At 44.9% G+C, this 23,853-nt stretch overlaps 6 protein-coding genes across 9 annotated transcripts; 2 read left to right on the plus strand and 4 right to left on the minus strand.

The window, feature by feature from the left end:
- Positions 1 to 5,127: 5,127 nt before the first annotated feature.
- On the minus strand, positions 5,128 to 10,133 carry Cenp-C (Centromeric protein-C). The gene is made up of 8 exons (XM_070216461.1): positions 9,985 to 10,133; positions 9,418 to 9,907; positions 8,081 to 9,364; positions 6,441 to 8,013; positions 5,729 to 6,376; positions 5,531 to 5,673; positions 5,356 to 5,464; positions 5,128 to 5,293 (listed from the first exon to the last, which is right to left on the minus strand). Coding segments are annotated over exons 1-8 (4,314 nt in total). The 5' UTR covers positions 9,987 to 10,133; the 3' UTR covers positions 5,128 to 5,228.
- Positions 10,134 to 10,532: 399 nt separating this feature from the next.
- Positions 10,533 to 11,915, plus strand: LOC108061762 (uncharacterized). Of its 3 annotated transcripts, none has more exons than XM_017148105.3 (4): positions 10,536 to 10,720; positions 10,785 to 11,168; positions 11,220 to 11,489; positions 11,542 to 11,915. In XM_017148105.3, exons 1-4 carry the CDS (start codon positions 10,574 to 10,576, stop codon positions 11,656 to 11,658), a joined length of 918 nt encoding a protein of 305 aa, XP_017003594.3. In that variant the 5' UTR covers positions 10,536 to 10,573; the 3' UTR covers positions 11,659 to 11,915. The 3 variants fall into 3 exon arrangements, with proteins under 3 accessions (XP_070072565.1, XP_017003594.3, XP_070072564.1); XM_070216463.1 differs by having other exon boundaries at positions 11,546 to 11,915; XM_070216464.1 differs by lacking the exon at positions 11,542 to 11,915 and having other exon boundaries at positions 10,533 to 10,720; positions 10,785 to 11,166; positions 11,220 to 11,375.
- LOC108061763 (protein KRTCAP2 homolog) lies at positions 11,683 to 12,300 on the minus strand. The gene is made up of 2 exons (XM_017148109.3): positions 12,224 to 12,300; positions 11,683 to 12,167 (listed from the first exon to the last, which is right to left on the minus strand). Exons 1-2 carry the CDS (start codon positions 12,225 to 12,227, stop codon positions 11,746 to 11,748), a joined length of 426 nt encoding a protein of 141 aa, XP_017003598.1. The 5' UTR covers positions 12,228 to 12,300; the 3' UTR covers positions 11,683 to 11,745.
- A 209-nt stretch (positions 12,301 to 12,509) lies between these two features.
- LOC108061853 (uncharacterized) lies at positions 12,510 to 16,429 on the minus strand. Its single transcript, XM_017148261.3, has 6 exons — positions 16,151 to 16,429; positions 15,891 to 16,074; positions 14,494 to 15,838; positions 13,784 to 13,988; positions 13,551 to 13,723; positions 12,510 to 13,495 (listed from the first exon to the last, which is right to left on the minus strand). Exons 1-6 carry the CDS (start codon positions 16,272 to 16,274, stop codon positions 12,605 to 12,607), a joined length of 2,922 nt encoding a protein of 973 aa, XP_017003750.2. The 5' UTR covers positions 16,275 to 16,429; the 3' UTR covers positions 12,510 to 12,604.
- A 467-nt stretch (positions 16,430 to 16,896) lies between these two features.
- Tbc1d22 (TBC1 domain family member 22) lies at positions 16,897 to 20,042 on the plus strand. Of its 2 annotated transcripts, none has more exons than XM_070216638.1 (6): positions 16,897 to 17,437; positions 17,502 to 17,697; positions 18,251 to 18,509; positions 18,569 to 19,100; positions 19,496 to 19,719; positions 19,779 to 20,042. In XM_070216638.1, the coding sequence occupies exons 1-6, from the start codon at positions 17,065 to 17,067 to the stop codon at positions 19,911 to 19,913; spliced, it is 1,719 nt and encodes a 572-aa protein (XP_070072739.1). In that variant the 5' UTR covers positions 16,897 to 17,064; the 3' UTR covers positions 19,914 to 20,042. The 2 variants fall into 2 exon arrangements, with proteins under 2 accessions (XP_070072739.1, XP_017003727.2); XM_017148238.3 differs by having other exon boundaries at positions 16,904 to 17,437; positions 18,341 to 18,509.
- Positions 19,942 to 23,315, minus strand: Sec15 (exocyst complex component Sec15). The gene is made up of 3 exons (XM_017148237.3): positions 23,126 to 23,315; positions 21,939 to 23,059; positions 19,942 to 21,517 (listed from the first exon to the last, which is right to left on the minus strand). The coding sequence occupies exons 1-3, from the start codon at positions 23,199 to 23,201 to the stop codon at positions 20,411 to 20,413; spliced, it is 2,304 nt and encodes a 767-aa protein (XP_017003726.2). The 5' UTR covers positions 23,202 to 23,315; the 3' UTR covers positions 19,942 to 20,410.
- Positions 23,316 to 23,853: the final 538 nt, after the last annotated feature.

A 23,853-nucleotide genomic window follows, 5' to 3' on the forward strand; every position in this document is an offset into this window, starting at 1 on the left:
TGCAACATATTTTTAAAAATTCTATAAAGTCTATAAAGGAAGGTGAAAGAATGGTCATAAATCTTATCCAAAAACGACACTCCTTAAAAATTAGCTATTTCCTTAGATCCAAAAAATAATTATAATATAAAAATTGATTTTTAAAAATATTTTTTAAATGAAATTTGAATTTAACTTATAAAGACAAATATTAAAATTGTTTACAAATAAAACTAGAAAAGTGATGACCATAGTATTTCCCCTCCGATTGCCTCTGCACATGCGCCGATTTCCCCAACAGATGGCCGGCACTCTCCTCCTGGAAGCCGGGAAAACTATCTGTTGCTCCTGTCCACGGGGGGTGGGCACACCCACGGCACTATGCTGGTTGTGGGCCGTTGGTCGAGCAATTTGCATGCAGCCTTTTTGCACACGTTCGTGTGCATCTTACATACGAAATCACTCTGGATGGACACTTGACCAGCACCTGGTCGCCGAAGCCCATCCAAAGGTCGTGGTCATCATCAAAGGCGACTCCTGGTGCTGCTGCGTTGGCACTTTCGACGCTCTTTGGGGCGACACCCCCAAATGGTCTCGGGGCTGAGTGGTTTTTATGGCCACCCAGGTAGTGTGATATTTTGGGGCAAATTGAAGTTGTGTGTTTATGTTTCGGTTCATCGATTGACCGCCCACGCCCCCTAATGCGGCGTTTATCGCCGACAGGAAACAGAAATGCTGCCATGCATAAACCACTCGAATGCATCGATGCATTTCCGCTGCACAATCAAATTACAAATATTTACTCTTTTTATCTTCACGCCAATTCGAAAAAATGAATCTGGACACGTGCCAAATTCCCTGAATTCTCATTCGATTTTAATTCCGAATATCTCAGATTTTTATTTGCATTTCCGTTTGCATTAGAATTTCTCTCCATGATGAACTCAAACGTTTCTGTAATTGAATGTAAATAGGTGCAATAAAAGGAACTTCTTCAATCTAGAATTTTTATTCAAGCCCCAAAAAGTAGGCCACACTGATGGTTTCTGAAAATAATGTTTATTTTAGAAATGACAAAAACTAAAATAATACAATTACTTTTATTAGGTTTTCCCCTTTCTTTTCCTAACTAAATTAAGACACGTCCATATTTATCTTGAGATGTTCTATAGATTTCATTTTCAAGTAATTTGCTAAAAACTAAAAATCGTAAAGCAATATAAAAATACAAAAAAGGTCTACTGATATTACTTGCTAAACAATAAATATAAATAAAAGGTCAGACATAAACATTTAGCTGGCATATTCAACGCTTGTACTCTTATTAAGCCTACGACATCAACCCTTGACCGAAATCCAAAAACCCTTCTTGGGTTGACAGCCCTTCGAAGTCGGAATAAGGACTTTAAAAGCTTCTCAAAATTTCAACATTTTCATTATGCCAAAGGGACACACATGAATTCATTTAAATATACAAGGTACATATATACCGCTGACCGCAAATGGGAAACGTCTTTTGGTCAGCTACCCTCACCCCGAAAATCAAACCCTTTTCAATGCAAAACGAGAACTAATTTGAATAATTTACTTTCGCTGAACACGGTCGGCAACAACATCAAGAGCAGAAACAACATTAATTAAAATGAATGGCGAAGCGAAAAACTCAAAGGCACCAAAAAATAAAGCCCGGGACTTGTAGAACAACCTGTTAATCAGATGATGTAGCCGTCGGTTCCAGCGGGCTAAATTCATGTTCTCCTGATTAACATTACACCGAACTCATGGTGGCTACCAAAAGCGGGTCCCTGCTGCACTTCTAATGCAAAACTAATTTAGGTCACGGTACACTGAGAAAAAAAATCATTTTATAAATAGCAAAAAACAAAAATAAATCTACAAAAAAATGTAATTGCCTTACCATCAGTTATCAAGAAAAATTGCGTATACGCAATGTAGGCTGTAATGGTTTTCATGGCTGACAATCCTAATCAGTTTATTTAACAAATTTTTAACTTTCAAAATACATATATTGTCGGTAATAAATATTCATTTTGGACAGTGTGCACTGGGGAACCACCGCAGACTGACCGGTGGACTGACACTGGCATAGATTTAGAATTTTTGCGATGGAGCTGATGCGGATGGTGGACACAATGCTTTAATCAACCGCAAATGCAATAGCGAAGCAGCTGCTGTTAATTAGCGTTTGTGTGTTCCATGTGAAAAAGCTGGCGAGGCACGCAACATCCAAGCGACTGGGACTGTGGAGAAGAAAATGTGACACGTAGTCAGATTATGTGGTCGATTTAGTGACAGTGGCTTTTGCGGCTGCAACTTAACCAAATATGAGTAAGCATTCATTTAAAAGTGAAAATAATAAATATTTTTGGCCTTTAGTCTGTCCAGCTGCACTATTTAGAGCAAATCAAGCAGACATGATTGAAAAAATTAAATGACCAATTAACCATGCCTACTTAATTATGCAGATTAAATGCGATTTTTTAATATACAGTCCATTTAAATGATTTATTCATTTGAGCAAATAATTAAACTATAATTTAATGCATATTATTATAGCTTAAAATACTATTTAAATAACACTTAAATAATAATTATATGGTCCATAATTATAACAAATAAAAAAAACGAAAACATATTTTTTTTATTTAAAAGTCAATTAAAAAAAATATTTCCAATTCATAATAATTTTTAAATTATAATAATAATGTTCATAATTATCGTAACATAAACCTTTTTAGTGTATTTTTGTGGTAATCAAATTATTATAAATTCGATGTTAAATTTGAAGTTAACATTTTCCAAATGTTTTGCCTTCCACAATAGAGTTCAAGACAAGCAATTAAATAAGAATTTATGGTGAACCAATTCTCTGTGGTCAGCTCTTTAAAGCACAAATAAATGAAGATATATAAATGTATGTTCGTAGCCAAGCAGAGGGATTATTGTATATTTGTGTGGACGCTTGTCTGTATGGAACTCCATTCGGTAGACACGGCTGACCCACAGCAAAATTAAATTTTGATATGGGTCTATTTATTTGGCAGTCACATGAGACACTCTCGGCAGCTGCCCTCGAAACAAAAAAAACTTTTGTGACTCTTGTTCGTAATGCAAATGCATGTGAACCGAGTCGAGCAATTTCGGGACTCTTAGCCACCTATAAAATGGATTTGTTGACACCCCCACAGAAAACCACACACTCACGTCGAGAACTTTTTAAATATGCATGAGCACCTTTTTTCTCCGATGATCCGGCCTTACCCGGCGTATACTTGATAACAGATATCGCCTTTCAACGCCACAGAAAACAATGCCGAGAGCAAGATGAATGGGGTCAGTAAGTATGGACTTTAACTGCAGACTCTGACCCAAAATACTTCAGTCGCTGAGTTTTTTCACATAGAAAATAAAATTTATGGCAGCTCATGGTCAAGAGCCTGCCAACAAGTGAAAGCCTTGAATTTAAACTAATTGAATAGTACCAACATCTATATCTAAATTTAATCTAATCTGAAGTTAAGACTTAAATTCAGAATGTTTGCGCCTGACTTTGTATCACCCATATCTCGCATGTATTTCCAGATTTAAACACTTTGTTAAGCAGAAAATATATTGTCCATATATAGTATGTCTACCCTTACCTAAACTCAAATCAAGTTAAACACCTGTTAGTTGTCCTTTGAAACCCGCTCTGAGATAGTACCTATAGTGCAAGTACACAGAAACAAATTTAACTTATTTAATTAAGACAAAAAAATTAAAATAGTTTAAAATACTACATTTTTGTATTTTACTAATTAACTTTTATAGGTAATGTGTTTAAAATAATTAAATGTAGATTTATAGCTACAATGACCAACGACGATGGCTATAAATGCTATTTAACTCACTAAAGTTTATTTCATTATGGCATTTAAAAGTTGAAAGATAAATGGGTCACTGTTATGGAATGATTTTTATCAGGATAAATTTCAAACTTGATTCATTATAAAAGGATTTAGTTAGCTCAGTATATTTCCTCATTGAATTTTCCAGGTTCCCACATGAAGTTTTTTCTTTGTGCCACATGTGAATGGTCGTATGGTACTCATCTGTTTGTCCTCGTTGTTGGCATGCCTACCGGGTTGTTGTACTCCTGCCGGCAAATAAATGGAAATTGAACGTGAAAAGGAGCAACTGGTTGGGCATTCAGCTAACCAGGCAGCAATATCTGTCCACCCACAGGTAAGAACCTCCCACACAGTTCGAAAAGCAGCCGTTCCGTAGGACTTCTGAAGACTTCAAAGGGACACTACAGGTATCACGCTGATTGGCATGCACTTGGCGGTGGGCGTGGGAGTCCGGCTGCCGATTTCAACCCGCCGACACCTGAAGGAGTCCTGCGAAATTGCGTTTTCATTGTCATTCCGCACTCGGAGAAAATATTTAATCGAATAAATTAACATAAGTCTTATAAAAAACACATATACATCGGTTCCTTACTAAATTGTTATTATATTTTATATACTTTTTCCATGATACATTTTCTATATATTTACATATATTTTTAAGTATCGTTTCAAATTGAATTTCGTAGTGTATTTTCATCGGAACTCTGAATCGAGTGCGGAGCGTGCGATGATCAAAGGCTTGACACTGGTGTAATGAATGTCAGATGGTGTTTGGTTAATTTTAAATGCTGCTCCTAGCCACGAGTGGGATGCAGGCACAGGCACGGGCACACCTGCCGGAAAAGTTTCTGTTGATTCAATTTACTTTTTTAGAATTTATGTTTGTGTTCCTGCTGAGTGTGTTTTTTGTGTGCTTTTTTTAAAAATTGCCATACAAAGCAGACGTGCAAAATGTGTTAAAAGTTGCATGTGTTGTGTTGTGTTGGCTGCTTGTTTGTTCTTTCTGTCGTTGTTACGCCTGTTTGCCATTTCGCTTTTGAAGTCTCCAATGTCATCCACATCACCGGCGAGCAACTTGTGAATTTCAAAGAAAATGGAAATTAAATGAACTTGAAATTCTGAGCAGCTTAGAGGAGAAAAATCAAGTTCACACTCCCAAGTTACAAAGACAATGAATAGCATTTTTATCTGTGCCAGTAAATACAGTATATGTACTAAATACAAAAAAACATTAATCTTTTTTAACAAAACAACACTTTATTATTTTTCTTTTCTGTGATGAAAACGTAAAAAATATAATTCAGCCCTCTTCTAAGTCTATGAAATACAAAACCATTCTTAACTGCGTATAACCATCAGAACACTCACATCATCTATCGCGTTTTGAATACTATATTTGGAGCCTTGAAAAAACAGAAATTAATAAGTACGCTTTTTAGTAAGTATTATTGCTGTGATTTCTTACCCTTATCCACTTCAATCATGTCGCCAACACGTAGGATTGCATGAACTTCCTCTTCCTCGCCCTCGGCCATTGTCTGCACGGCAAACTCACCGAATTGCACAATGAATTTCTAAAATAAATATAGTTTTTTAATTATCTTCAAAATATAACTAAAATAAGTTTTTATTCTACATACCAGCGGGTGAACTTTCGCACGCTTCTTGTTGCGAGTCTGGTGGGGCTGGAATCGCATATATCCCAACGTTGCCCTTTCCTTCGTATTGTAGAAAGCGTAGTCAATACCATCTACCTGACTGAAAACCAAATCGTTTGCAGGAGCTGCAGAGATAATGTAATGAATGATAAGAAATATATAAATAGCTTTCTAACTTACAGACACTCGCGTTTTCATCCGACATACTAGGAGTGGGTTGGGCCTCGCCGACGCCTCGCAGCCAGTGCATCAGTTGAATGGAGGCTTCCTCCTGTTCATCTCTGATAGGAGCTACCGGTGGTACAATGGGCTCTGGCTCCGCTACCGTCTCGTGATCGTTTCTGAAGGGAGTTACGCAAGATGCCGTGACCTCTTCCTGGTTGCTTCTGAGGGGAGTAGCCAAAGATACCATTGGCTCCGGTTCCGGCTCAGGCTGTGTTTCAGTTTGTACAACTTCCTCTGGCTTCTTTTTTCGCCCTCTTTTCTTGGCTACCTTTTCAACCACCGTTTGCACTTCTGTATCTTCCCACGCCAAGGGGCTGATTCCAAGAGACTCGGAGTTTTGCTTTGCCTCCGTTCCCTTTTCGACATTTCGCGGCGTACTGCTGCACAATGGTCCACGGTCAGCCACTGAGTTGTCCCGCACAGCTTTCTTCGGTTTTGTGGCACTCGCTTTCTTCGTTTTACTCAGATTGGTTTTTTTCTCCTTTGACTTTTTGTTAGGAGCTTCTGTAAAATCTTGCATGAAGCTAAACTGCCTAGGATCCATTGTATGGCACCAATTCATCTGAAGTGGAACTTGACCTCGCTTGGAACGCCTAATGCCAGCTAAGGGTGCAGAAAATATAAAAGAATTTAGTTTGACGTATTGCATAAAGATCACAATACTTACAGGTATCCTCCATATCCACCGTGATCTTGGACAGCTTTAAACTATCTACCTCGGACCTCAATTTCTTATATTTTGCCCGAGGTGCGGGCGCCAATGGTTTCTTAAACACCACCTCAGCGTTCGACACTTCCTGGGATTTCGCCTGATTCCTTGACATTTTTTGACTACGATGCAGAGCTTCCAGAGCCGCTCGACTCGTGCTGGGCACATCGTCGGCCAAAGAATCCTCAAGGACAGATCGGTTGTTGGTGGTCCCATCACTTGACTTTGGATCAAGCGGAGGTGTGGGAGTATTTACGCGTAGAGATTCCATGTGCTCTGATTTTTCAATAACTTCATCCTCTCGAGTCGTTGAATTACCAGTAAATACTTCATCAGCTTCCATACTTTTCTGGTAATTTGAGAGATTCTGGGACTTGGATACACTCTTTTGATTACGTTTCTTTTTACCAGACGAAGATTCACTGGCACTTGTTGTCGATATCGATTCTGAAGCTTTATCATTGGGACCTTTAATACATTCTAATGTAAGTGGAACCACATTATCCTTTTGGGCCTTTGCTTTAGTGAGATTCTGCAGGGATTTTTCGCCTCTGCCCTCCGAGTTTCTTACTTCATCCTCGTCTTCAACGTAATTTGGGGTTCCATTATTTTCGAATGGAACTGAAACGACTCCGTTTTTCTTTGCCTTTTGTCCACTCGGCTTGATGTGCTCCGATTTATTTCCCCTGCTCCTTAACCTCCTTGGTTGCTCAACATCGCTTCCACTATCGTCATCGCCATTTTCCGGTGGCTCCGGTGGATCAGTGTGCTCTGCTTTGTCTTTTGTACTTTGATCAGTCGGTTTGGACTGCAGAATTTTGTTTGTATTTTTCTGCGACTTTCTTGGTTGTTCACAGTTGCGATCCTCTTCGATTTCTCCATCGTTCTCCGCTTGGGTAATATATTCCAATGGAGGTGGCACTACTGACTCTCTATTCGACTTTTGTCCACTCTGTTTCGCCTTCAAATTAAACTGTGGCTCGTCATTGCAAATTTCTTCCCCGATTCCTTCGCATTCTGGTTGTTCAATATATTCGATAGGAGGTGGAACCAATTCGTTCTCCTTTGTCTTTCGTCCAGACGAAATGGATTGCCTAGAAAGTCTGGCTGCACTATGTTCCTCGTACTCCGTTGGGGGTGGAAGAAGATCCTCCTTATGGCTCTTCCGTCCAATTGTGCCTTTGTTTCGTGTATTTACACCATACTCGGGAGGGGGTGGAGCGATTTCAATGGTATCACTATTCCTGGTATTATGAAAACCAGGAGGCGCAGCCATCACGACATCATCGAAATCAAATTTGCTGCTGCGGCGAAGATTTTGCAGCGATTGTGAATAGCGCAAGGAAGCGGGAGGAGGCGGAACAATTTGAATGCTTCTGCTTAGCCTAGGCAGCTTTACCGGCGATGACGAATCGTAATCCTCGACATTGGAGTCCCCCTTTGTGTACAGGCTTCGCTTGCCTTCCCTGGATAGCTTTCGTCGAATTTCCATTGTGCTGGAAAGTCCCAAATAGTTCTTTAGCTCCTCCGTCTGTAAACCAGCATTCAGAAAGAAAATTAAAGGAAATTCATTATATTTATTTGCTAGGATAACTCACCATTGGAAGTTCCCGTCGCTTAGAGCGCGATCGGCCGTTCTGCGTTCGTTCGTTGCTGCTCCGTCGATGACTGCGTGTTCTTCGCGGCTTTGGCAAATACTCCTCCTCGGAATCATCAGAAGAGGATGGTTTTCGGGGCAATCCGTCGGCCTCGTCCATCATATTTCTTCGCAGCAGCTCCTGTTGAATAAGCTTCTCCGAACGGCGCTTTTGCCCATTAAGAGGAACTACCTCGTTCAACGAGAGGCGCTTGCGCAGATCCAAAATCTCGTAGTTGCTCATGCGGGCCAGTTCGTTGGCGAACTGCTCGCCATTAATGGGAGCACTAGGGGCCTTATTCAGCGGTATAGCCGTCATGCGGGGCCTAGACTTCTTGGCATTGTCCGATCGGTGGAGGTTAAGCAGGCGCATAGAACTCTCCTGAGCTTCGGAAATAACTCGAGCCCGATTGCTACTGCGCAAGCGTCGCTGGCGGGTTGTATTGCCGCCCGGCGGTGCTAGATTCAATGGCGCAGTGCTGGGCTGTTCGTCGCTTTCGTCGTCGGTCATGATGGCATCTTGATTTTCTACGACCCGCGAAGTTTGTGCTTTCGGTTTGGGGGAAGAGGCAGCGGCGAAACTTTTAGCAGGAGATGCAACTGGAGAAGTCGGAACATTTTGTACCTGTGCTGAGTCCCGTCTCACACTCACATTTGGATTGGCTGCATTGATCACCACAATTGGTCCGCTGGCATTCCGCGAAAGAGTCTGGACCAGCTCACCCAGATCCTGCGGCTGTGTTTCCGGCACCACAAACTCAGGTTGTGGCTGCGATTGCCAGGCAGGCTCGTGACTTGGTCGTTGTGGTGTTTCGGGCACTATGACCTCACTGGCGATTCGCTTTACCTTCACCACTGGTGATTTGATCACCACTGGTGATGTGACACTCCGATGCGAAGGCGAAAGCAGTAGCTGTCCCGGAGCTGGACCTTTTTCCATGGTGTAGGTACGTCGCAGACCCGCCGCAGATGACGAAGGTGGAGTTGAGGGGCGTGACTGCGGTGAGCGACCACAAATGTCCAGCTGCATGACATTGTTGCGAAATGAATTCCGCCGTTCTTCGCAGATTTGTTTAAGTTCAGCGGCAAATACGGAAGTCCTGGCCGGTGGCTTCTCCACTGGCTGGTTACATTTTTCCGCTGGTTTCTCTGCTGGCTTTTCTGGTTTTTCAGTTGCGTTCCCGACTGTTTTCTTATCCACATCTTTAGGTTTCTCTGCGCAGGGAGTGCTGCTTATTTCTGGGACCTAAAAATATCCAAAATTAGATGATGAATTTCCTGGAGATGTGTGCAACTTACAAAGTCCACGGGACTGGATAGGCTGCGGGTGAGGTTAATGGCCTCTTCGAATTCTGGGAGCAGTTGGCGTCCGCAGCTGCGGGATCGTCGGCGGATGGCATGGCGACGTAGTTTGTCGGAGCCCGGAACGTTTCCGCTGCGGCGCAAGGAGCGACGATGATTGGGCGACAATGTGGGCGAGGTTAGCGGCGGCTGATTCTCATTGGTGGCCTGGTCCACAGGCGGATTATTGCATTGCTCGGGTGCACTGGCCAACTCGCGTAGGGGCTGTACTTCTGGTACTTTGGCCTTGGGCTGGGACTTCTTGATCAGTGGCAGCTCAAAATCCAGGTCAAAATCGATCTTGAAGTTTCCAAAGAGATTGGCGTTCGGCGGCGGCTTGTTCTCGGCCAACTTGCGCATCATGAAGGCCGCGAAGCGCTCCCTGTCCTTCACCGGCTGGCTGAGGATGTCTTCCAGCTCCAGAGTGTCATCATTCTGGGCCCTCGACCTGAAAAATAGTTGGGTGCACTCCGCGTTAGTATGATTTTATCGCGTTTCCCCCGCAGCTCACGATCGAGATCTTACATCTTTGCTGTTATCACTTAACTTCTGACGGTTTTTACATTAACTACTACAAGTAAACACAACTTATTCCGCTAATTTCTCACAAGAATTATAAATTACACAAAAGAAGCGACGCTATTGCATTGGTGTTGCCAGAAACCTTTGAAGGCGCGCCTAAACGCGGTGCTGCCAGACTGTTGAACATAGTAGGGCTGCCGAACATCCTAAAATAAGCTGAAAATGGCTATAAATAGATAGAAAGTATTTGTTTTATTGTTTTGTCATTTTATATTTTTATAAAAAACAAACCTTTAAATTAGGCTTATTAAATGTGATCAAGCAAATAATTTTATTTAATTATTTATTTCCAATTGGAATTCCCAGTAGCCTTAATAACCCTTTGTCACCAAATACATTAAATCTTGTCGAGTTTATTTTAATGCCATTAATATATATAAACGTTTTAATAGGAATATTTTTAAAAAATCATAAATCGGTTTCAAATTAAACTAATCATCCTAACATCTGGCAACGTAAACGAACTACCGTATATCCTGCCTGAAGAAATACCAAATATTGAAAAAGCCGGCAGTTTTGTTGACAAAACAAAATGTTGGAAGCAAATTTTTCAGATTTCCCAGATATTAAGGCTCCTGATTTAACGTTGAATCAGCTAAAGATAATTCTGAAGCGACTGCGACCACTCCAGCGATACAGTTTTTGCGTAGAGGCTTGCGAAGATGACGATGTGGGCACGGTGGGAAATCTAGGAACTTTCCTGATGAAATGTGGACTAACATTCCTTTTTATATGGATTAAAGCTTCGCGAGGGCTTCCTACAGATGCTGAAGAGCAACCTAAGCCTGGAAGAGGTGGTGGCCCTGTACTCTGCATCCGTGGCCTTGTTCCTGCTGGACGAGAACGAGGACGAAAGGCCGTGTGGCCAGCGATTGGAGCTCTTGAACGGTAGCTTTGCCTACTCGGACACCCTGAAGCCCACGATGATCCACTACGCCACTATTGAAATTCTCAGCAGCCTAAAGCTGGCCACCAGCGAAGAGGAGCACTACTTCGTCTACCTGCTGGAGGTCATTCCCCACATCCTGGTGGCCAGCGACACCGGCAAGATGATCTCTCTAGGACTGCTCCGCGCCATAATAGCCATCATATCTGGGTCCCAAATAATCCTGCACATCTATCGCAGTGTTAGTCACCCAGTTTCAGTTTGAACCCGGCTCATCTATGTTTATTTTTAGCTATGGGAATCCTTTGAAATGTTGCAACAAGTCAGCCACAACAATATCCTGCTAGACTGGTCGTTACGAAGGACATATGTCCTGGTAAAGGCCTTCGCCCTGCTCACCGCCAGCGTCGCCTTCAACTCAAGCAACCAGGAACTCAAGCGGGCAGGATACAGGGGCTTCGAATTGCCACCCAAAGCCACTGAAATCGTCGAATGGTTCAAGACGCTGCGGGATCGGCTCGAGGAGAAGCACAAGGCGCTCAAGTGCCAGAAGGGGTTAATGGTAAGGAAGAGGTTTGTTTTGTAAGTTAGTATACACAATTATCTGCTTTCAGATAGTGCGCTTTATGGACCACAACATACTAGCCTACTTAACGGAGACGGGCAACGAATCCACTTCCGAGGTGGGAAACGAGGCCAATATGGAGGTGGGCAGTGACATCACCGCATAGTTTATAAGAATGTGTTATTTATTAAAGTGTATTTTATGGTTATTCGAATGTTTTAGTTAGCAGAGTCAGGCTAGAGATTTAGCGTGATCACTTGAACTTCTTGGCGCCCTTCCTCGCCGCAGGAGCATCTACGATGGGCACCTGGACGGAGTAGTACTTGGTGGAGATTCTGTTGAGGAAATAGAGGCCCACCAGGGAGAAGAGGACACTGGTGGTGGCGCAGACGCGATGCACGATTCCCGCGGCGGCCACCGTGAGTGAGAGGCAAAAGAGGATCTCCGGCAGCAGCTTGGCCTGGAAGTCCTGGCCGAAGACGACCATTTCCGCATTGGAGACGCAGGTGAGGCTCAGGATGAACAGCCAGGAGAAGAGGTAGCCGCCCAGAAGCACCTTCAGCTGCGAATCGTTGAACCACTCGGAGCAGAAGCGCAGTGTGGCGAAGAGGACGATGCTCAGGAGTCCCGATATGATGGAGGACACCAGGGTGCTCTTGCTGCTCATCGAGGCGGCTGCAAAGGATCGGGTTTTGGTTTCTGTTTTCCGAAATTCCCCTGCTTTTGCTTACACATATTCTTCGTTTTCTAACAGCCGGCGTCTTTCTTGTACGTGTAGAAAAAATATACTTTATATACCATTTTTAAATATTCCAGAAAATACCGAAAATATTACAAACGGTCATGCTGAAATGGAGTGTGTCTTCGCTATGTGCGTCGATTGTGGAACGGTGGAATTTTGAACTTTGGGGTCTTTTGAATATGGTTTAAAAGATTTGAACTCCTTAATTTCTATTTTTAAATTTTCTTTATTTTTGTCTGCGGCGGCGGAATAAAATCTCATTTCGTGTGCAACACTTACATAGTTATCAAAAATATTTTCTATTTCAAGGAAAAACACTTTTAGCTTAGTTCACAGAGGGGTTTGGACTTGCGATCGGCTTAGCCCGGAATTAGTAGCAGTCCGAAATCATGTTCTCATCGTCGCGCTTCAACGCACCAAGGATATCATCCAGCAGGGATGTGAAATTCTCCTTGCACTCGAACCACTCCTGGTGCTGCTTGACCAACTGGTCCAGGTCAATGGTCTTCAGTTCCTCGAAGAACTGTCTTAGCGGCATCGCGAACTGCTTGTAGTAGAACTCATCGATGTGCCGCTTCTCCGCCGTCTCCCCCTCGTCGTTAATCTGCATCTGGGTCTCGAAGGCCTTCTCCAAGAGCTGGGCATCCTGCGAGTTCAGTATGGCCTCGATAACCTCGTCTGCCTCGCTGGAATTCACTGGTACTTGGGGAATTGGAGTTGGCTGCGTTTGAGACGGAAAACTAAACGTCGAACGTTCGCTGTCCGAGAGCGGCGATCTCATTTCGATTTCGTCCATTATGCCCTTGTAGCGCTCAAACTTTTCCGTCATTATCTTGACGCCCTTGATGAGGAATTCCAGCACCTCCATCGAAGTCTCCTCGCGCAAGCACTTGAGCAGGATGCCAAAATATCCGTACTGTTGCACCCCGCCAAATACTTTGGCAATGCTCGTTTGGATCTCTTTTTCCGTCAGCGTGACGATCTTTTTCTGCTCCTTCGAGAAGGTCACCGTGGGAAAAGAGCCATCGATCATGCCCTGGTTGCTGAACTGCCGATAGAACTCCCGGCGCCAGAAATTCAGCGCGTTCAGTTTCACATCCGTGTGATGATCCCCGACTACACAATAGTTGAGGGTCGAGAAAAGGGTATCCTTGTACTTCTCGTGAATCTTGCGGTGCTCGTAGATCTTCATCAGCGTGATTACGGCCTCGGCTCGCACAATATCATCGTTTTCCCGATACATCACATACAGAAGATGGTCCTGGGGATATTCAATTAGTTAATGATTGAAAAGGCTTATAAATCTATTTACTCACCACAAGATCGAGTTGGCTAAGACCATTTTCCCACAAAAGGTTTATGGACACCATTTGGGAAAGACATTTGAAGGCAGAGGCTCGTACATAGACTTCAGAATCATTCTTGGCCATTTCATAGACTATAGGCGGTATCTTTGAATCGATCAGAAACCGTTGAAAGGCGGGAAACTCTGTAGAAACAAAGCGACTCATTAAAGGTAAGCAAAGGGCAATAATAATAACATGCTTACTGATGCGGGAGATACTGGCTATAGAGGTGGTTAGCTCCAGCGTTGTGTCACGCACCTCCCACATCGTGTCATGCATTCGCTTGACGATAATGGGACCCAGGCAGACCAGCGCAGAGCCCTGCAAGTTGTCCACCAGCAGCGCCATGTTCGGGGAAAGGAAGTGCTCCACAGCCAGCTGGACGAGCTTCAGCGCCTGGACAGTGCACTGCAAAAGTAAAAAAAATTTAGCAAGATGTTCAAGTAAACATGTCAAGTTCAAAGTGCAAAAGCACAAAGGTTAGTCTCCGTTTTATTTCGACCAGGGTTCGGAAAATAGCACATACTGTAAAAAACTTGTCAAGTTTAAAAAAAGTTATTGACTTGTATGTAAAAAATTGTATCCTACATATGTTAGAAACATAAATAAAACCCACATGTCATTTTTGTTTTTTACTCAGCGTGTTTTTAACACAATGAGTTTTTGACATTGAAGTGTCAGAATTGTACGTTGAACTGAAAATTGCACGGTTTTCTAGAGTATAAAATGTAATTTTCATTTGTGTTAAAAACACAGTGTGTAAAAAAAAGTCGTGTTAATAACACATTGCGTAAAAAACACAAGGGATTTTTTTTTCACATTTTACATTGTATTTGACACACTGTAAAATACGATTTTTCATGTTTTTAACATGTGTGTTAAATTCCGAACCCTGCTTTTAATTTCCACTCACCCTGGCATCCATGTTTGTGTTCTCCAAAACAAAGGCCAGGCAATTGACAAGGCCAATAGTCTCGACCGACTCCTTCCACGTAATCTTAAAGCGTTCGATTAGGGTGCGCAGACCCACCATGACTGAGTGCAGGACCTTTGGATCGTTGACCACCTTCTCGGTGCCCTGTGGATACATCTCCAGGTACGAGCTGCCCGCGCTGCTCACGCTGTGGCAGTCATCCTGGCTGTTGCTCGTTATCACGCTCAGGGCCACCGCCTCGCGCAGCACGTAGAGCAGAGCCTGACACACAGTGACGGCCTGCTCGCGATCGAGAACATTCTCCAGGGCCAGCAGGCTGTGAATACATTTGTTGGCCAGCCCCGCGGTCACCAGACCCATCGCCATGCCGTCAGCCGTGAAGAAGGTATCCCGCATGGTGTAGCACAGTCGCAGAGTCTGCTCGCAGGATATCTCCAGCAACTTCACCACGTAGGCGTCGAATAGCTCCACCTTGTTCTCCTCGTCGGCGATCTTCTGGGCGTACTTCATGGAGAAGAGCAGTGGCAGCATGTGAAAGCAGATTAGCTGGTTCTCGAATGTCACACGCTCTTGCTGGATGACAATCTCTTTGGGCGCCCGGGGTCCCAGCCTTTTCCACAGCACGTGATTTAGCTCGGCCAACTTCACGAAGCTCACGCCGTCCTTGCGGGTAATAAAGAATTTCATGAGATTGAAGAAAGCCAAACCGAATTCGGTAAACTCCTCCGGCGGTTCGGTGGCGTCCGGATTCAGCAACTTTTCGTGCAGCAGCAGGGCAAAATTGTAGCTACTGAGCGTGGTGAAGATCTTCTCGATGAAGTAAGGATTGTGGGTCATATCGATGAGCTTCCAAATAGTAATCTCGAAGTCATGATGCTCCTTGAGCAGGGCAATCAGGCTGGAGCGCTCCTCGAGCACCAGCGTCTGCTGCAGGATGTAGGACAGCAGGTCCAGGGTGGCGGAGATTTTGTGCAGCAGCTCGTTATCATCCACCTTGATGTGGATGCGCTCCTCGCTGTCGGTGTTCTTGTACAGATTGTCGTGGATGGGCTGCATGATCTCGGTGAGAATCTCCAGAGTAACCGCCTTGTCGTGCAGCTTGTCGCAGGACTTGTACAGCATATTGTAGAGCACCTGGCGGGCCTCCCGCACGACATACAAAGTGTGGTCGTTATTGGAGTACTGGATGAGCAGTGTCCAGATGCGATGCAGTTTCAGGAAGGCCAGGCCCATGCTGTACACGGTGATGGCCTTCATAAGACGAATGCCGCCCAGCTTAATCGAAGGACTGAAGTTTTGTTCGCCCTGCAGGAGTTTTACAGATCTAAAAAGGAAAGGATTAGGAAGTCATTTCTTAAACCTTATGGCACACCCACCTGCTAACTATATCCAGCTCTCGCAGGCGCACAATCATCCACTCGTTGCTCGCCAGATAGCTGGTCAGATTCAGCATGAAGGACACCACCTTCGGGTGGATCCTGTTGAAGTCCTCGTTCACCGCAGTGAGGCACCGGTCCACCCATTCCATCACAAAGGGGGCCTGCAGCACAAAGGCGTTCTCTGATTGGAGTTGGTCAGATAGATATTTATCAGCATTGGGATTAGATAGCTCGGCCAGTCTGATTTAGAAACTTACCCTTGGCCTGCAAGTGCGTGAGGAGCTTCTCAAAGTAAACATTGTTGGTTGTGGAAAAGTTCTCGCGCAAAAATATGTCGAATATCGGGCGCAGGCGCGACAGCACCTCCTCTTGCTTCTGCATCTTGCTGGTTCCGAACTGTCTGCCTGTCTAGCGACTCCCCGATGGCATAGTTTTGGAGCTTGCAATTGTACCAGCGAATAATGAAATCGGTTGATTGCGGGCTATTGCTCTTATCACGCCGAAAGACACTTGTTTTGCATTTGGAGTGACCGTGCGCGGTGCCCTCGAATAGGGTTGCCAAGTGCGTGAATTGGGACCGGGGAAAAAGTCACGGGATTGGAATGTTTAACGTGTATGCTTTTAGGTAACTCTTTATATCTTTTTAAAAATCAATCTAGTTAATATTGAGCTATAAACATCCAAAAAATGGGATTTAGAGAATATTATAGAAAACATAATCCGTATTGTAGTTCCCTTGGTTATTATATTCTGATATCCTGCTCCTTTTTTTTTCAAATTATACTATGGAGACTTTTATAAATCACTTGGTTTATTTTATAGTTATTTAGAGTTCTTCTTTCCAAATCAAATGAACTTCCAGTCGCTGCTGATTTCCGGAAGAGTTGGTTAAATGTTAAATGGCATAGGTATCTCTTGGAGGCAGCGAATAAATCGCTCAAATTGTGATTACTTAATATATGGACAGCCCCTAACAAGTATATTTATAGAAGGGGCGAAACCGACCTTGTCACTGAATTGGGAGCCCCAGTCACACAAATCACACCTCGTTCGCATCACTGCCAAGAAAAAGGCCTTGCGGCAACAGCGGCCAAAGCTGCGAGGGTCACACTTTTTTTTAATGCAAAATAATGACGCTGACATCGAATCGGGCTGACTTAGGGGACGTATAATGGATAATAATGTAGAGCAAGCAGCAGCAAAGAGCCAAACAGCCGATTCCACAGCAGCGACAACAGCAGCGGGAGCACCAGGAACACCAGGAGCACCATTACAAGCAGGAACGCCCGGCGCAAACGCCTCGACCTTTTGGAAAAACAGCGGACGTCGGGTGCCCGGGCGACCCAGTCCCAAGCGGGAGCTCGAAAAGTCCGTGGGGGCTGGCGGAGCGGCCGGACGAGGCGCTGCCCCCGGACCTGGTATGGTGTCCACCTTCACCGAGTACCAGAAGTCGGTGAGCGATGCCTGGGACATGGGCGACGACGAGTTCTGCATCATCAGCAGCACGGAGGCGGCTGCGGCGGCGGCCGTTGGAGCCGGCGGTGGTAATGGCTGTGCCACCAGGATAATTTCCATCTTACTTATATACCCCGTCTTGATCCCCCACAGATGCGGCTCGCTTTTCCCGGCAAGTGTCCCAGACGGTGGCGCTCAACGTGATCGAGACGCACTCGCGGAGCAACCAGAATCACAACGCATCCCGGCCGACTAGCGAATGTGGCCCAGACTCGATCCCGGCCAGCAGGAGCTCGACGGAGGAGAGCAGGGAGGACCGCAGATCGCTGCCGGACAGCAACGAGAACAGGTGAGCGGCGCCAACTCAACTGGGAAGTCGAAAAGAAAGTTGAACCCCGGGTCTGCAGTTGTGCAAACAAGTCAGGGGTGGAGCGGGTGCGAACCCGCATTCCTCCGTGGTTACTTGGTGATGTAAGACAAAAAAGGGGGCCGTAAAAAGCAGTAAAAGCTCTTTAAGAAATATTTAGGAACTTTTTGAAAACCCCTTTGAAGGGATTTCAAGTCATAATTGGATATAGTTTAACTAATTAAAGTGTTATAAGCTAAAAAGGCGGGTAATGTTAAAAAAACGTTGAAGAAAGGGATTTAGAAACGGTTTTTTAGTAACTAAATTTAGTTACAAGTTAATACTATACGGGGTGACCCAGATATCTCTTTAAACCACAGACATTTGAAATTACTACAGTGAATTTCCAAACGAAACAGGGTTGAAAAAGATTTCTATTTTAAATCGTTGTTCCAGGTCTTCATTGTTAACCCGTATGTTTTAACAAGTGTTAACCGCATTACTTTCGTACCGCTCCTGAAGCATTTTACTTCCTTAACTGATAGCCACTCCCCAGCCCTTCCCTCAGTGCCATGTCAACAGACGCAGAACCAAGACCGCAAGCAAGCAAGCCCCCGACGGTTAGTAATCGAGGTTGTATTTACAGATCGCGACTGAGGAACTATCCGGGAAGGCCGCAACTGCAGAAGATCAGCTCGAACTGCCAGGACAGCGAGTACGAGACGAAAATTGAAAAGTTCCAGGTGGTGCTAGATTCGCCTCAGCTGGATTTGGTGGCGCTCAAAAAGATAAGTTGGTCAGGAGTCCCTAGAAAGGTGAGAATCGTACGATTTATCCTTATCTGGTCATCATGTTAATAAAAATCCCTTCACAGATGCGCGCTGTTAGCTGGCGACTCCTTTCGAAATACCTGCCGCCTTCGAGCGAACGGAGAATGGCGGTGCTGGAGAGCAAGCGACAGGGCTATCAGGACCTCAGGCACAACTACTTCCGCGTGGATAGCCAGGATGAGACGCAGCAGGACACGTACCGCCAGATCCACATCGATGTGCCACGCATGAATCCGCAGATTCCGCTCTTCCAGCAGCAGCTCGTCCAGGAGATGTTCGAGCGCATCCTCTTCATCTGGGCCATCCGCCATCCTGCCTCCGGCTACGTGCAGGGCATCAACGACCTGGTCACGCCCTTCTTCATCGTCTTTCTGCAGGAGGCCCTGACGCCGAACACGGATCTCGAAAAGTACGACATGTCCGCGCTGCCCGAGGAGACGCGAAACATCATCGAGGCGGACTCCTTTTGGTGCCTATCCAAGTTTCTCGACTGCATCCAGGATAACTACATCTTCGCCCAGCTGGGCATACAGGAGAAGGTTAACCAACTCAAGGATCTGATACAACGCATTGACGGTGAGTGTGGTAATCTTACATTAAATGTGAAGAAACACAGATAGGATATGTTGATCTTGTGATAAGATAAACGGGAAGGTTTTGGGCTTTTGTAAACAAATAAAAGACTCATAAAAGGTAAGCCTTTTTGTTGTCTCCGATTGTCTTGTCAAAATAGCTGAAGATGCAATAAAATTATACAAATTTGCACTTCCCGTTTGAGTCAAGTAAATGTTGATATAATCTTGCATACTTGACAATATTTGCATTTCCAATTATTTTATGCACTGGCAGGTACTGACAATATTATGACCGCAAGTGTTCAAAACTCATAAGAAAGATTACTAGATAAAGACAAACAATTACCCTTCAACCCATAATTAATAATGATAATTATATTTAATTGGCGTTTTCAGTGAATTTACACCGTCATCTACAGGCGCACGGCGTCGACTACTTGCAATTCTCATTTCGCTGGATGAACAATCTGCTGACACGCGAACTGCCGCTGCACTGCACCATCCGGCTGTGGGACACATATCTGGCGGAGTCCGACGGCTTCGCCCTGTTCCATTTGTACGTGTGCGCGGCCTTCCTGCTGCACTGGAAGGAGCAGCTGATGCAACAGAACGATTTTCAGGTAGGTCGCTTATACGATTCCCTTCCTCAAACGATGACTAATTAGGGATACAAATACAGGGTCTCATGTTGCTGCTACAAAATCTGCCAACACACAACTGGTCCGATCGCCAAATCAACGTTCTGCTGGCCGAGGCATTCCGCCTGAAGTTCACGTATGCGGATGCGCCGAAGCATCTGGAGACGAAGAGTTGACAAAAGCAACACAAACAACGCATATACGTAACTTAGAAGTTAGTTTAATACGATTTGCGGAATATACCTACACAATACACGTACGCTACATACATCTAATAATTATATACAATTTGTTATTTAGACGTTCCTCTCCGTTTGTTTTCATTTCTTTGACGTATTTCGTTTTGTATTTATCAGCAATCCGTACTAAAGTTCTGCGCTTCTTGTACATACGAATCAAAATTCAAAATACAATTTTACACGTTCAACGGGTCGAGCAGTTTTCAATTGAAATTTGTCTTTTATAAAAACAAATCGAATCAAAAGTAAATGATAACTAACAACTTTTTCCATGTGAAAACTCAAATTAGCCTAAATAATAAAGATGGAAAAGCTATTGAGTTGGGGGTTATACAATTACAATAGTGGGAATTCTTGGGCGAAATCTAAATTAAATTCTTCAAGCACATTTTTACTGCAGGCTATAATTGTTTCTAACTAACAGCCTTCTAGTCCTAGTTCTGTCGATCAGCAATGTGCTTCAGCTGCTTGAGCACCGTTTCCAACAACTTCTTCTTGTCGTTCTTTCGCACCAGCGAGAAAATGGGCTTCTTATCCGCCTCGCGGATCTTCTCCAGTATCACAATAATCGACTGCGGCTGCACCAGATGGTAGCGGTTCTCCTGCTTTCCATAGTCATGGAAATACGTGCTCCACTCCTCGAGGATGAGCAAGTCCAGCAGCTGTCGATTGCGCAGGAAGTACTTGCTCAGTTCTCCTTCCTTTAGACCAGGAACAGGTTCCGAAGCCGCAAAGAATTCGCACTGCATTAGATCGAGGTTGATTTGTGTTAGCGCACCGGTTGAAATCTGTTTAACATCCTCGTCGTACATAATCGAGTAGATCTTTTCGGCAATGTGCTCAAAGGTCCGTCGGCAGGCCGCCTGTGCGATGTGGGGTAGCTTGAAGGCAAAGTTGTCGAAGGTGCTCTTCAGGTACGAAATCATGTCCGTAATGAAGGCGGAGGCAATGCCCGGAGGTTCAACCAGCAGCCAATCGTATGCACTGAGCTCGAAGAACTCGTCGATTTTCGAGCAAATGCGCAGGCCCACTTGTTTCTCGGCATCCTGTCGAGCCACATGGAACATGGCCGATGGAGTCTGCGACACACTCCTCTCCGTGTTCGTCATGTGGCAGACGAATTCATCCAGGAACGGGCCCGCCTTCTCCAAGTACTGCGTGTCGATGATGATCTGAATGAGCTGCGTCAGCGTAATGCTCGGCTGACGAAACACCACCGAAAGGCAGCCACTGAAGCTCCTGGTTAGCAGAAGGTTGGCCGCCTTGCGCACCATGGCGGCCACTTCGTTGGGCGAAAGGGTCAGCTCCTCGGCGAACTTCATGCAGGCGTACATGAACTCCTTGGCCTGGTGATAGACCTCTGGCACCATGCGCGAGAAGGGGAACTTCTTGGGAAACGGCGCATTCTCCAGCTGTTCCGAGTGGAAGGGAAATCGCTCGATGATGCCTTCATATTCCTCCACGCTCTGCACAACCATGGGCAGGAATTGCTCCTTGTCAAGGATCTCGCGGAAAACGTGCACCCAACGTTGCAGTAAAACCTGTCAATAAAAGGAGTAATAAGTACCAAAGAAATCAGTAAGCAATAAGCAACGACCAAATACGGTTTTGTGCATTGATAAACGTAAAAACTATAATGGATTTGGTTTTCCCGAATATGTGTCCATTAAAGCAATTGTTAGTGGGTGAATCATCGAGTGTTTCCTTATTTTATATTTTAAAAAATATAGAATTCAAAAAAATGTTATCAGTTATACTAGCAGTTACAGTTTTTTTGACTAGCGCACTTTTGAAGTCAAAGACACATCGTGTTAAAAACACATTGTGTAAAAAACACGTTGGGTTCAAAACATATTAAACACACATGTCAACAATTTTTCATGTTTTTAACATGTGTGTCAAATTTCGAACCCTGAGGAGTATGCGTAAATTTAAATACCAAACATTTTTCCCAGCACTCACCTCGTTATAATGATCCCTCATATTATGCAGCAGTTCCCAAAGGATGCTCACTGTGTAACCATAACACTTAAAAGTATTGATGGACAGCATAATCAGGTTCTTGATGCGCAGCAGAATATTGGGATCGGTGCAGGACGAAGAGCTCATGCTGATCTCGTTAACAAACTTGGTCAGCGAGCTGGACCACAGATCCTCCAGATAGCTGCTGGTCACCACATCGCCCGCCGTATTCTTCACATGATCCTCGACCACAAAGAAGCCGACGATGGCGCAAATGTAGGTCTTGTAGGCCTCCAGATTATCGTGCATATTGGGCGGCGGCTGGAGCACCAGTTTGGCCTGATCCCTGCGCTGCTGGCGGTAGTCCTTCTCGAAGTACTCGCGCTGCCCCAGCACCATGTAGATGTGCAGGCAGCGGTAGATGGGCGAGAAGTCTATGAGGTCCTGGGCACTGACATTGGCCCCATCATCATCCCCGCCAGCACCTGCTCCGCCCGCACCGCCGCCTCCGTTCACCTGCTGCATATGCTCGGCTATGATGGCGTTGATGTCCCGCTTCTGCAGCTGTTTGGTGTGCGTGATGGCCAGCTCCCCGATGCGCGGCGAAAACTTGCGGATGTTCTCCAGGAACTCGCGAAAGTCCGAGGCGGAGGAGCGACGAATGTTCTCCTTGATGATGGGTATCTGTATCTGCATCTGGGTGGCGAAGCGGTAGTTGTGCGTCTTGAGTCGATTAAGGTGCTCCGTTTCCAGGGTCTCCAGCGTCCGCAGCGCCTGGTAGTACTGCTTGTTCTTGGCCTGCTGCGTGAACTTCATGTAGCACTCGAGGGCTGGGAGACACGATTTGAGGGCCTCGATGGCACTGGCCAGATTGGATTCGATTTGGCGGGCCCGCACCAAATCGTTGCCCTGCTGAATCAGGGAGGCGCTAATCTGGCGCAGCGAGGTGTCCAGCGAGTGCACCTCGTTGTGCAGCTGCTGCGCCTGGGTGCGCACCTGCAGCAGCTCCTGGATGGAGTCGATGAAGCCCTGGTAGTACAGGTTGCAGATCCGCTCGATCTCCTTGTCATGACTGCGAATCCGCTGCTCCAGCTGATCGCCAATCTGCTTGGTGTTGTTGCCTGGCCGTGGACAAAACGAAATGGGCGTAAACAAAGTTGGGGGAAAGGGCTTTAATCATCAGTTACCTTCTAGAATCGAACGGAATGTGGGTCCCCAGTAGTCATCCACCGCCTCTATGTCTTGCACGGTCACCTTGGACATCTTAAGACCCTCTTTTTGGCGACTTTTACACGAATTTCCTCCGGAGTTCAAAATTACAATCTTGATTTAGTAGGACCGCAGGCGGAATGCGCGAAAAGGGCGAACGCGATGGGAAACTCAACACAGCGAAGTCAACTCACCACACCAAGTCTGCGGATTTCATTTGCTAATCATTTAGGGGATTCCTTAGCTGTTGATCTCGGTCAGCTGTTTATCTGCAGTTTCATACAAATTTAATTTTCAGAAATTCCAGCAATTCTCAACCTCAAGGCTTTGAAAAGCAGTCACTTTATTTTGTATGAAAACCAGTGCAACCTCTGGGTTCCCTAAACTGTTGAGTTGTTGAATTTTGGTCAGCTGTTAATCAGCTGTTCCAAAAAAAGTCAGCTTTCTGAAATTTCAGCAATTCAACAGTTTAGGGAATACCCTAATTATTTTATAAAAGATTTTACACTTATATTCGTAATACGTTTCTTTGATGAATTTCATGCTAGACTTTTCTAAAACTGTGCTGAAACTCTCTTTTTCCTTTTAAACCTTTTGAAACCATCAGTTTATAGGGGGACGGATTTGGCGCCCTAGTGATACACTTTTCAAATAAATAACCCCCCACACCAAGAGGCACGTTCAAGCAACAGGTTGTCATGCAAGT

The sequence above is a fragment of the Drosophila takahashii genome, chromosome 3R (genome assembly GCF_030179915.1).
Source record: "Drosophila takahashii strain IR98-3 E-12201 chromosome 3R, DtakHiC1v2, whole genome shotgun sequence".
Taxonomy (NCBI): domain Eukaryota; kingdom Metazoa; phylum Arthropoda; class Insecta; order Diptera; family Drosophilidae; genus Drosophila; species Drosophila takahashii.